General features: G+C 36.6%; 2 protein-coding genes and 1 long non-coding RNA gene across 8 annotated transcripts in view; 1 reads left to right on the forward strand and 2 right to left on the reverse strand.

Moving 5' to 3' along the window:
• The window catches only part of LOC110831995 (uncharacterized), a 36990-nt gene extending 31819 nt beyond the window's left edge, over positions 1-5171 (reverse strand). The window contains exon 1 of the mRNA XM_087355449.1: positions 4738-5171. The gene's annotated coding sequence lies outside the window, so the exon portion shown is untranslated. The remainder of the gene's footprint in view (positions 1-4737) is intronic.
• LOC147872805 (uncharacterized) overlaps positions 1-13330 on the forward strand; it is a 159533-nt gene that overhangs the window by 96801 nt on the left and 49402 nt on the right. The window lies entirely within an intron of this gene.
• LOC110831978 (uncharacterized) overlaps positions 7301-13330 on the reverse strand; it is an 85808-nt gene continuing 79778 nt past the window's right edge. For all 3 annotated transcript variants that reach the window (XM_022068563.2, XM_022068565.2, XM_087355446.1), the window contains one exon: positions 7301-12367. In XM_022068563.2, coding sequence (XP_021924255.2) covers positions 11805-12367 — 563 coding nt within the window. In that variant the 3' untranslated portion in view covers positions 7301-11804. The remainder of the gene's footprint in view (positions 12368-13330) is intronic.

The following is a 13330-nucleotide window of genomic DNA, read 5'->3' on the forward strand; positions in this document are numbered from 1 at the left end:
AAACAACCTTAATTTTGTAGTTAATCACTTCATGCTGAGTAGCGAGATTGTGTTCACGCTGTTAAGCTGTCGACTACTGATTACCCTCCTCGTTAGACCTATAAGCCATCCTTCCCCTTAACCTCACTTCTGCTTGAGTCATAATCAGTGCAAATCGCATCCTTACAAAGATTTCCGAAACAAAATTACAAGACTGTGAATTACTTGGACGTGAAGTTACTTTGTTTCCTATAACTTTTGAGCGGATTGGCTACACGCTGCGGCAGAAATATCTTGAGTTAAGATGTTGGAACTTGGATAAACATTATTATCATTCCCCAGGTATTATCACCAAGAAAGTAAGTGTGATTTAAGCTTGTTCCCTTTCCAACGAGCTCTTAGTTTGTGTGTAGGGTATAATACAACGATGTGTTACCCTCGGAGACAATCAGTTTCTGTTACAATGTGCGTATATACGTGTGTGTGTTGGAGAGATAGAAGGCCCGAAGATTGTGGCAGCAGCAGCAGCATATGGACGAAGATAAGGTGCTAGCTTTTGCTACAGATCTGCCGACGACAATATCTATGTTTTACAGCTCTTGTTCAACAAGATATGCGGTACCATGTTTCGTATATTAGATCAGTGTATCGCTTCCAGCTTAGCTTGCTGGTACATGGTTACTTGTGTCCGACTACTTCCGCGCTAGACGTCGAAAAGTGGGTATCGGTGGTTTGAAACAAGTGACAGGCTTCGTGCGTTTGTGATGCTCAGGATATGTGGTTATGGAGACGAGATGAGTAATGACAGTTAAAGGCCAAGAGTGAGAAATAAATTTGTTTACATAGAAGAGTAGGCCCTAATATCAGGCGTATTTAAAAATTGTCCGTTTCTTATGAGGTGATTGTGACAAAACTGCAAGCGTCCTCGAGGCTTGATTCAAGATCACTACGGAAACAAATTATCACAATACTAGGTAATAATTAAACAACTAGCCTACACTTACTTGTAGGTAAATATTAAAATAATAAATAGAGGATTATAATGAAATCTGTGATTCAATTAGGGGAATATAGCACGTGATAAGTAGATCATATTTTACTCCATAGAGAATTCTGTCCCGAATATGAGGTAATGACTAGGACTTTTTTAACTTGGGGTACAGTGGTGATTTTGTGCATTGTCAATCTCTGCCACTCGCCCGGAACCATTTTGCATAGTAGTTTAAAATTCTCTGTTGAAAATGTTCAAAATGAACGCACCAAACAAAATCATACAAACTCTAATTAAACTGCGTGGCTTTTCTTTCCAATCAATGTCATTCAACAATCTGAGGATAACGCGACCTAGTTCTTCTGGTTTTATGGGCATCTCTGTCCGAGCCGACCCGGAACATTTTTTAGAACGTCGCCACTCTGTCGCGTGGGAGAATCTTTACGGTGTCCTTTCCAACGATGCCAAAGTATGTTTCATGTTGGTCACCCTCGAGAAATGTCAGAATTTAACTCTGTCTCTCGCCATTATCTCTTTACGGTTGTTAAATTTGTAATATCTTTAATATATTTTAAACGACTCCATCCTCGCGTATTCAGAAACATGTTATAAGTCCGTGATACTCCGCCATTGTTAGATACAAGAGCGACTGGAAATTTCCTTGTTTTCTGATTGTAACACTGGGTTGCACAACAGTTTTCCGGATGCTGCTATTTGAACAAGGTTACACTCGACGCAGATGGGACTTTGTACCAGCTTTGTTTGCCAGCGCTGAAGTACAATATTGTAACTTTAATATGAAGGGTTTCGGAACAGAGCGGCTGCCTCGAAATTAAATTTCATTTCGCAGAGCTTCGTTAAAGTAGGAGTCGCAGCAAATTAGCAGTAATTATCTGATGACGATGAGTTTCATAATGAAATTGAAAAGTGATCTTAATATTAATTAAATTAAATTAATTTATTATAGTTTTGCCGATATCAAGGAGCATATGACAAGAAAACACTAGTATATACATACCCAAATTAAAAAAAAAGAGAACTAAACTAAATACACATAATTTAAACGATCTAAGAACATTCTCAAGTTAAGAAAGTATCCTCAAAGGAAATATTGTTTTGCTGACATGTCCAAAAATGTATACACGCTACCTCCAGCAGTAACGCACATATCTAAAGGACTTTGTTTTAATACGCTTGTAGGACTCAGAGTAGAAATTGATCTTCTTTGCCTTGTGAGCTCAGGAATTCCAAGAGTGTCCATGATGGAATGGCAATTTATTTTGTTCTTGGAAACACTAATAACAAGACACAGAATCGAGATACCTCTTATGGAATACATTAAAATTTAAACAATTAAAAATTAGGTCTATACTATAAAAAATGTGAGGGACTATAGAGGCCGCGCTAAGTCCAATATAGACAGAATCAAACTGTCCCTGTAAACAAACAGATGGTAGAACATAATTTAGGCAAGAAACCAAATACGTTGCCGTACAGTATGATTTAACAAAACCATACTGATTTTTGTGTAGCTGAGATTTAATATTAAAAGGAAGATGATCATTTACCGGTACAAACTTTCAACATTCTTTTAGAATTTTTTTAAAAACGAAATTGGTGTATAATTAAGAACTAGGGTGATGTAGCATAATCTCACAATACGTTCTAATATAGTTGTCTACTTCCGTCATCGGGACGAAAACTTCCAGTTAAAAACTGGCATTTAAAATATCACATAAAAGAGTGTCAGATATCTCAGAACAACCTTTTATTATAAAAATAGGGATGCCATCTGTTCCGACGCATTTCATCGAACGAAGACGGATAATAGACCGCATAACGTCTGCATCAGAAATGTATGAAATATGAAAATCAGAACAAGGAAGTCATGATTGTTCGGAATGTTAACAGAAAAAAAGTTAAAAATAGAAGATATATGGTCTGCAAAGGCTTCTGAAATAAGTTTCGGCGCCATAATAATTTTTACACCAACGACGATTTGGGCAATAGATTGATCATTCTTTTTCAAATCTTGAACTGTATTCCCAAAAGCTGGGCCGTCAAGCTATCATTTATAGTTTTTAACAAATTCAACCTATCTGCGCAAATTATAGTTTTGAATATTTTACGGCAATACGAAATATACTCTAATAATAATAATAATAATGCGAAAATAATTTAAATAATTATAGGAGCAACTGGAACTGTCTCCAAGTCACTTAGAAAACATTTGGCCAACATTCCGGTCAAACACATCAAGGAACTGCAGAAAACTGCCATTTTAGGATCTTCATACATCATTCGAAAGACGCTGTCATAAAATATGTAGTCATCTCTAATAATAAAACTATATAATACAGGTAGAACGTATTAAAAACAAAATGTATTTCGGAAACAGCTGTTGCACTGTGTACCTTAGGGTACATGGAAGTAAATACCCTATAAAGAGGTGAATAGATGGGATAATAACATATAAATTTCTTATATTTCTTAAAAAATATTTTCTTCTTATTGTAATATATAAGAGATTTGGAAAACCTGTGAGAAACGGTAGGACGTTTACATTTTATTGTAGTGGTGACGATTAATAAGTTGGATACCATTAAACCAGTTATGCTTAGGTATTAAAATCACCTAACATAAGTTACGCGATAAAGATGTGTATTTAAATAGTATTGTAAAACATTAAATAACATTTATAAATTCTAGATCACAATCAGGTGCAAGAATAATGATTTCTTATAAGTAAACCGTGATTGTCTCCAGTATGAATGTCAACCCATGCACTCTCATCAGGGATAAAAAGCAAGCTAATAAGTTTCAATTAAGTTATGTGAGTCATATTGATTTATTATTTAAAAAGTATTATTTTTAAATAAATTCCATTATCTCCAGAGGTTACGTGCAACAGATCTAATTCACATCAAAATAAATAGAGAAAATAATTTTAAAACTGCAGGCGTCGCGTTTTAAAACATTATTTTTTTGGACTCATAATATAATAGCACGCTAGGAGTAGATGGCTCAGAAAATGTGTGATGAACCTTCGGAACAGTGGAATTTGGAGGACAAATGCCCCCTCTTATTTTCTGTTTTGTAACGATTTATATTGCATCAATAAATATGATGTATATGCGTTCTCTTCTGACAATATAAACAGTTAACTATATGTTTTTCCCAAGCAACACGAGAGTTAAAATTTGGTAGAAGCAGTGTAGACTAAAATTTGTCGTTCTAATTTTAGTGTTATTCCATCCTTTATAACCATTATTTCATAACCATCTCAATTCAGAATGTACCAAACTTTAAGAAATAGTGTATTTTACAGATAATTGGTACATGACTCGAAACGTGTTATCACATGGTCACATTTTATAATTTATCGATACTTATGCATATATCTTTAAACACGATGAAAACACACTGTGCAGTGAAATATATTTTGCTTTCTACGTGTAACAAATGAACATTGTGTTTATATGTGCATAGATGCAAATCGTGAACATCCCGATTAGAATATTCGTGTTCGGGCTCTGCCATGAGAGAAAGATTTCAGGGAGCTTTATCGCCGTCTTGTGTGCAATCTACGGTGTTGTTTAGAATACGGTGATAACGCTGTGATACTACTCATTATCTATTTTCTGTCATAACAAACGCTATTTACTACACAAGTGTAGACCGTTATAATATAGTACTGAACAAATTTCGTAAAATAAACGTAAGCACATCACATTTTCGTAAGAACAGAAGACACTAGTGCAACTCACGGGCGTTTCCTGGCGATCTTCAGCAGACGATGCGTGTAGCTGTGCGCAGCGTCTTCCAGTTAATGAGAGAAAACTGGACGGTGTGTGGAGGCACTAAATGTGGAGCAGGTCGGTCTTCTTCTTTAACAGGAATTGATACATATTTGTCCTCAGAAATGATTCACTACCATTCAACACACCCAGACGCGGCAGCCATTTTACTTTCATCCAAACTTAATTTACCTCAGAAAGGTAATCAAAATTATAAGCAGTTTTTATATGTAGTTGTATTCATAAGGTCCGTTTTCATATCTTTTATCACTTTTATAACACCTCTGTGAACGCTTAAAACATCACAAGGTATAATGAAAAATGTAGCTTACGTAACATTGAAACAGCCTATCCCTAGTGACGTATTGGTCTTATAGCAATATAGCGGGAGGTTATATGAATACAGACTTGAACCATTAAGGACTAATTTCCAAGTTAAACTCTATTCATATTGAACCTTAGTTACCTATGTGACGGATATGAAGTCGTTTTTTCTAGGTAGTTATCACAGGGTAACCGTGGCAACGGGAAGAGCAAACAGAACAGGCATTTGCTGATAAGACGGGTCGGCCCTACATGAAGCGCCATAAAGACACGGCCACCTTTGGTCACGACCCACTAAATAGAGAGTTACAGTTCGCTACAAAAGTAATGATTTACCTTTGTGTATCAAAAGTACCAAATTTCTTCTTCGAATGTAACTAAATCCTAGACGCAGAATCTGATGAGTAAAGATAGCTATTATAGAACTGAGTCACAAAAAACCATCGCTGGCCTCTACTCAGGAAGTCCACACCCACAAATCTAATCTTTTCCAGACCCGTTTTTTTAATTTTATCCTCCCATCAGAAACTACATCTCTCAAGTGATCTCTTCCCTTCAGATTTTCGTATCAAAATTATGCGTTTCTCATCTTGCGGATCCGTTAATCCTTTACTTAATTCGCACCAAATAACGCGTTCTCGTATTAGGTTCACGCGTCCTTTTACTTTCCTAGAAGCACTCATTTTCTCGCTGTACCTGCGTCCTGCAATTCGTTGTTACTCATTCATCTAAAACGTCGGACGTCGTGCTAACAAGTAAATGGACTTGCAATGTAGAATGTGATCAAAATCAGTGAAACTGTTCTGAAATTACCGGTGTGATGACAGGGCACAAAATTAATTCCTTTTTATGCGGGTTAAGTGTAGATATTGGGTTCATCCTAAAACGTATGTTTCATTTTTCTACAACCATTACATTAACCTTTGAAATTGAAGCTCGTTTAATATTATTTCAGAAATCAGTCCACACCTCAAAGAAGACACAAAGATTAACATATTAATATTGTTCAGGGAAATAATCGCCATGCAGACGTAATGGAACTACACAGCTCCGTTAACATTAAACATTTAGACCAGCGTTTCTCAACCTGGTACGCGAAAAAAGTAAGAAAATCAAAATATAATATTAACATAAATAGGTTTTCCCTTAGAGCATTTGTTTAGTGGTACATTTCATATGTTAAATTAGTATTAGTGGCACGCCAGCGAAAAAGGGTGAGAAAACCTGATTCAGACGTAAGTTTCTCATACAAAAACACGGTTGGAGCTTTCATGTTAACTGTGTTAGCCGGGCTAACACGGCTCCGCCATTGAAAAATGCATGCCACACTCAATTATCAGAATATTATTACCGAACTGCATGTCGGACCCTTCCAAGATTTTAGTTAAATCCAGTAGAGTATGCTACAATATTGCTTATAACCGCCTTAATTTGCTTAGTCATTTAATCATTTCACTATGCTGCATCAATTTGTAAGGTACTGTAGCATCTCATGTAGCGTATATGAATATTTACGTGGGAGAATTCGGTTATGACACTCCAAAAGATGTAAAAATTCATACACCATTGATTTCAGTTAATGCAAATAGGGTCTGCCACGCCTACATACAATAACCAACAAACTTATTTGATCTCTGATCACATGAAATTCATTAAACGCTCTCAGTATAAGTTACAAGTTATTATTTTAATATAAACAAGTGAAGATAATGTTGACATGAGTGTTTAATTATTTAACTTTATGTTTCAAAGTTCTAACAGTTTCCCCAAGTCAGCTGAGACTGCATGTGCTTAGCACCTTCTTAACCTCAGCTCCGTAAGCATACTTTACCGATCGTTTTCCATTTTCAGTCGGATTGTCTGCTGTGAAATTTCTCCATGTTACCACTGTCTAGCACCTGCCGTTATTAAACCTAATTTTCACGCATTTCATACTGTGGACCCCTGTAGTAGAACCTTTTAAAAATTTAACCATCCTACCATAAATAAGTACGTTACACATTAGCATCAGTTTCAATATGAAATATGTCTGTGATGTTTTGATTCGAAATAGATGGAGGAATTTTCCTTTCATGACCAGACTTCACTAACTTTGTGGGTATTCCTCGGGGACAAAACGGGCGACGTAATTTCGCGTTTGTAGGCATACACAGGGGTAACTTTGCTGTTCCATATGACTCATAAGGGACCAGATTAACATTATGGCACATAACAAGACAATGCAACGTGTGTTTTATTTCTCTGTATTAGTGCTGTACAATTGGTAAAATTTAATTTTCCCCATTTTCACATTATTTTTGCAAAGTTTATTATTTTTAACACACAAGCTGCAAACAATCATCAACTATTCCACATGCTGTCATCCTTTCGGATTCACATTCTTTCTGAAGTATACAAAAGATGTGAGTCCGTAACGATGATCCACTTGAGGTATTTACACATTTGGACACACGTCTTGCACAGGCATAGGATGGTCACGCAGGACCGCTGTTTGTTTCCGAAGTGATTTGAACTGAATAAAAATTATTTTCGTTGTATTTTAAATGCTTACATTTAACTTTTTGTTCCGTAAAATAAAATGTTTTTAAATATCAGACAAATTCATTGAACCGTAAGTGTGAATGTTAACTACCGAATTTATAACGACTATTCATAACGAAGTTAAAATAACGTCTTTCTGAAGATGGCTGTCTTTTGGGTTATTATGCCGTGTAGTCTGGTAGGAGTTTACCGTCGTTTCAGAGGTCCTTGCTGCCTCCATCATCAGGGCGAAGAGGACAGCCAGCCGTGAAATCCTCAAATCCTACGTACGTCATTCTCAATTCTTATCAGTTGTTACATAGCAGTTGCCAAAAATTATAAAACTTGACTCATGAACGAAAAAAAACAGCTGATCCCACACATAGAGAAACCTCTTTGAACATCCCATGCCACTGCACGACATATACATACAACATTAATGAACTTACTTGAAACGTATTTCCAGTGATTGAATCACAGGTATACCAAGACAGAATATAGTTTATATTATTGCTTTCAGTGGGACATACATTCTTCGAAAAACGAGAGTATACAGTCGTAGATTATGATAGTTCGTCCACTACCAACATACTTCAGATATGAGGGTCCTCTTGTAACTGAGTAATCCTATTAATAACAGTGCTTTGGTATCATGACGTGTGTACAAAATACAAAGCATACATATTTTAAAACATAAAATACTTAAGAGTATTCTAATATAATCTTATTCAGCATAAAAAATCATAGGAGCTACTTAAAGCTCAAGTGCTTTGTGAAAGGAACGGAACAGAAGGAAAATCTGCTCCATATTTAGAACCCGAGTTAAGGGGAAGCCCTGGTTCATTTGTTTCGAATACTGCAGAATTCAACTGCACATAGTTTCACACGCCCCTATAATTCGTTTTATTGCCTATATACAGTAACAATACACAATAACCTACAATCAAGCTGTACTAAATTATAACAAAGGAAACCATTCAGTATTGGAACCCTCCCCTTTTTGCATACTGCAAAAAAATGTAATTGAAAACAGAAAGTAAAATTTTTGTTCGACTGTTATATTAGAATAGACATGTTAGTTTTCAGTCTGATATGGTATTTGAGTAAGATCCCTAATATTGAATGAAGCGTGGAATTTAATGTGAAAATTCTACTGCTCCTGGCATCTGGCTTTGACTCGATAACACACTCATTTTCGCATTTAACAAATGAATATATACATTTTCTATTTGTAATATAAATTGTTAAGATTATTTAATATCTCGACCAAGATTAAAAAGAGAACGCCGTTTCTTACACTTGGTTGGTGATATGCGAGTTTATGTCAGAATTGGAATGAACATACAAAGTTTAAAAATTGACATGAAAATAGATAAACCAGGCCATGAGCTCTAAACATCGATTTTGAGTTTATAAATTATCAAATAAGCCACTAATTCATGCATATTTTATGTGTCAATCTTTTTAGAGTGAAATTATACAAGTTTCTTCCGACAGTGAAGTCACAGGCAATTCCAGAATTTTGTAACGATTTAGGCTATTTTATACGAAAGCTGAACCAAATAAACTGATCTGTACATTAAAAGCCCGTTCCAGTATTACAAGAAGCTAATATACATATCATTGAGTGTTAATATATTATAAATTAAAACAAACTTTTAAAATGCAAAAGAGTTCTGCAACTGCATTATTACTTAACAGACTGCAGCGAAATTACGAGTATATTTACAATGAAGTGATTCAGCTTGTATTCAAGCAGATAACGAACAAGAAGGTGTTTCATTTTAACATTCGCTTTGCACTGTTCAGCGTAGTAAGGTCTATGTTATGTAGCGTGAAACAGCTTCTGTTAGCTAGGCGGTCGTCCTACAGTAAGTAACTGTGCTTCAGATCTAAGTAATACTTGTGCAATATATTCCACACACAAAAAAACACACTGCTTAACTGCTACAATTTTTTAATGGTGAATTGAAAGTTGAGCAAACTCCAATAGTTTAAATATGATTTTTACAATAAAGTATTAGCTTTGATGAAGCATGTCCCGGCAAGATGACTAATCAATCAGTCTCGAACACGTAGGTAAAAACACTGTTAGGCAATGACCATGTGACGTAACGTGTAGATGGGAGTCATTTGTGCAAATTGCCATCAACACTAATCTCATACATTAATGAAAGACACGTCTTTTTCAGTAAGTAAATATTACTCTAAAGACGTTGTGTAGTGAAAATGTATTTTTGACAGATATTGAGATATAATTTACATGATGATCGCACAGAGCAGGCCTTCATATTTGAATAATATCTGCGTGTTCCAACCATTTTGATGTGTCGCTCATAAAACCCTAATTGATGATATTCCACGGACTTTGTATCTGAATTTGCATAACATTTGATATTTCGCTGTAATTATTCAACGTTTTATGAATGCTGTTTTAAACAGACAGCTTCGTTGATGCATCTTCTTTCTAAAACCTTGTCATCTTTCTCTGTTATGGCCTTATTATGTAACTTGTTAATAAAAGTAATGTTCTTTCAAATATCAGGTTAATTACTGGCCATTATTGTCTTCCCTGAGTCTTCATTAACTATCATACTAACATCGGCCACCACATCGAAATAAATACACGAAACAGTGAAATCGATTTGTGCAGTTTTTAGAAGTCGGAGTGTAGCGGCAGAGAGGTCTACTCTTGAATGCACGACGGCTATAACCTGATGTTACTCCATATGAGAGTGTCCGTGGCATCGAAATGAAAATGATTCTGAAAAGCGAAATTGCTGTGGGTTCTAAGTTATACAATTTAAACTACTTCATTTTTAAGGAAAGTAGTTAGGCCTATGTTGGATAATGCTGCAATAAAACGCTGATTTTCTAATTTAGCTGTTGATACTCGGATGAAATAGATTTCTCTTCTGGCCAATAAATCGACACGCACCAACTGCAGCATGGAACAGTAACATTTTGAATGATTTTTACAACCAATATGAGAGTGAACCAACTTATGGATCAAAATAGGGAATTTGAGGTTTTCACTGCGGTAACTGCCAACAGTGATCTTCTGAGAGGTAACACTGTATAGCCTTGCAGATGATTACCATCTCTGTAACTGTATGGTGTCACAACCCACAAGATCGCATTCTAAATGGAGAAACCTACACTTGACTTGCATATACATAATTAAGAAAGTGCTTTACAGTGGGCGGTAATCAGCACCTAAGTCTGACCTTCTCTGTTAAGAGAATTAGGTCTGTTGTTAAAAATGTAAATTACTGTCTTCTCTGTGTAAACAGATGGGGTAACGACTTTTACTATTATTTTAAATTTGAAATAAATACCTCCCCAAAAGCGTTCCCACATTGGCCTAGTGGGGAGGCTCGTCATGTCCAAAAATGTCGGCCTAGAAGAACCTGATGGGGTGGGAGGAGGTTGCTGTGATGTTCGAGGCCTGGCACTTCCAATTGAGCTGTGGCATGTTCAGGGATTGTCCATTTAGAAGAAAAGGACGCCGAGTTTGACTGCGTAACAGGGTGATTCAAGTGGTGGTAAGGAACTGTATGAAGTGCAGTGTTGGTGCTGGCCTCTGATTTACTATATTATGCTGTAGCGTGGTCGGTCTTGATTCAGTAAGCGATTTTCACACGAAATAATTACCGAGGAAGTGGACAGGGTATGCCATTTCAAACGCGTACAAATTGTCTGATGGAAAACTGGCTCAGTATAGGGTAGAGTGGTAGAGTTTCTTGAACACGATAGAGGACCTTATGCGTTATAAAATACGAGGAATTTTTTGACTGTCTAAGCTGAATAAATGGAAGTTAACGTTTGCCTCACTAAGAAGAAGGTAATTTTATATTATTAAATAATTTTAAGGCCAGAAATGTATCAGCATGCAAAGAGAGAATAGGTACCAATAAGAATTTTTCTTCGTCCACTGTCTAGAATGTTATTTGTTAACAGAATCTGATAGCTCTGATTTTTCTGTGTCTTAACCGAATCAGTTGTTATTTAGATATGCAAGCATCTACTTTCGTTGTACACTTAACTCAGTCGCCCCACTGACCTAGCATAATTAATTATATTTCACGTCCAAATGGTACAGAGCCCCTAAACTAGCTCACAAGTCACCTTTAAAGGCACTTCATAGCAGCCTTGGTATATGACAACAGTTTCTTATGGTGTTGTGATTCTGTCTACGATGACATAGACACTACAGTAGGTCTGTCCATATTGTTGTCTCCGTTACCCATGACTACCACTTTGTTATTGTTGTTGTTGCCCAAGGTAACGATGTGCGGTGATGCTCCAAGGCCTGTTTCCCCAGGTGAATGCGATGGCATAAGCCCTGGCGACCTGTTCCCCTGTAGATCTCCGGCCGGAGGCGATGGGCACTCCACTTTAGGGGGTTGTATTGTAGTCACATGCTGACCGCTGGAGTGGTTCATGTGATGCTGGATGAGGTCGTAGTAATGATTGACAGGTGTACTCGACACTTCAGTGTTACTCCCACCACTCTGATGGTGCAGATGTGGCGAATTGTGGTACTGGAGGGACGATGTTACGTGTTGAAGTGGTAGTGGTTGTGCGGAAGCTGAGCTGTAGAGGCCTGAGTATGTCAACGAGCCGGTTACCAGGGCAGTGCTACTGCTGCTACCGCCGTGTCCGAGAAGGTTGAGGCCGGTGTGCCCGTTGTTAACGTTGGAACTCGTGTGATGATTCAGCACAGACGAGCTTGTGCGACAATCGCCATAATTATCTGGAAAATAAATGCAGTAGTTTAATGTGTGAACCGCAGCTGATCACTTCTTGGGTTATTTTACAATACTATCAACCACTGAGGTATATTTACATTGTTTACAATAAAGGGATTGAAGTTTTGAAAGAAGATGACTTTCTTCTGAGATATTGCATCGTTTAGTCTTAGGTGCATGCTGCCTCCATCATCAAGGCGATGAGTAAGCTACGCGACCAACTCATCACCTAGATGATGGAGGCAGTTCGGAAAAATCAGTAAAATCCTACCAGACTACACGTCGCAACATCCCGGAAGACAGCCATTTTCATACCTGCCGCCTTGAGAACCTGAAATCTCACTCAGATGTTTTTCTTGTTCGACATATGCATATAACATAGAATTGACGAAAATACCCAATAAGGATGTAGTTTCAACAAAGGTTTAACCTTTTTAAATGTTTCCCAACACAACTGTAAATACATCTTAATAATGACCCGCAGTTAATAATTTTTTTTAATTGATAGTGTAATGTATGAAGCCCTCCACAATAACATGATGAAAAGTCGAAATATTTTGGGCATTGTATAATTGCGTTGTTGTATTCAAACGCAGTAACATCTATATGTTACATTTGACGGTACAAAGAGTTTCATCCGTGTGGAATGTAACAGATCCAAAGTAAATACTGAAGTAGCATGAATGTGTAATGAAAAGCATTTGTTTCTTATTTAATTCTTAGCTGCTTTAACAACGCGTTATTATCTGCATAGATTAAACACCGTTGACCGAGGGAAAGATTGTGAATGTTGAATTACAAGGGCAGCTCTGGTCAAGGCATAACCCATTCCTATTTTCCGCTTAATTTAAAAAATTAGTTACCGTTGTCTTTGAGGAAAATTGATCTGCCTGTTCTTATTCATACAGCTAATAATCTTCATAAGAATACGTTCTTTGTTATAGTTCACACATTTCACGCATTTTAAG

The sequence above is a fragment of the Zootermopsis nevadensis genome, unplaced genomic scaffold (assembly GCF_977971745.1).
Source record: "Zootermopsis nevadensis isolate Lab colony 2312 unplaced genomic scaffold, Znev_1.0 Znev_ptg000024l, whole genome shotgun sequence".
NCBI classification, from domain to species: domain Eukaryota; kingdom Metazoa; phylum Arthropoda; class Insecta; order Blattodea; family Termopsidae; genus Zootermopsis; species Zootermopsis nevadensis.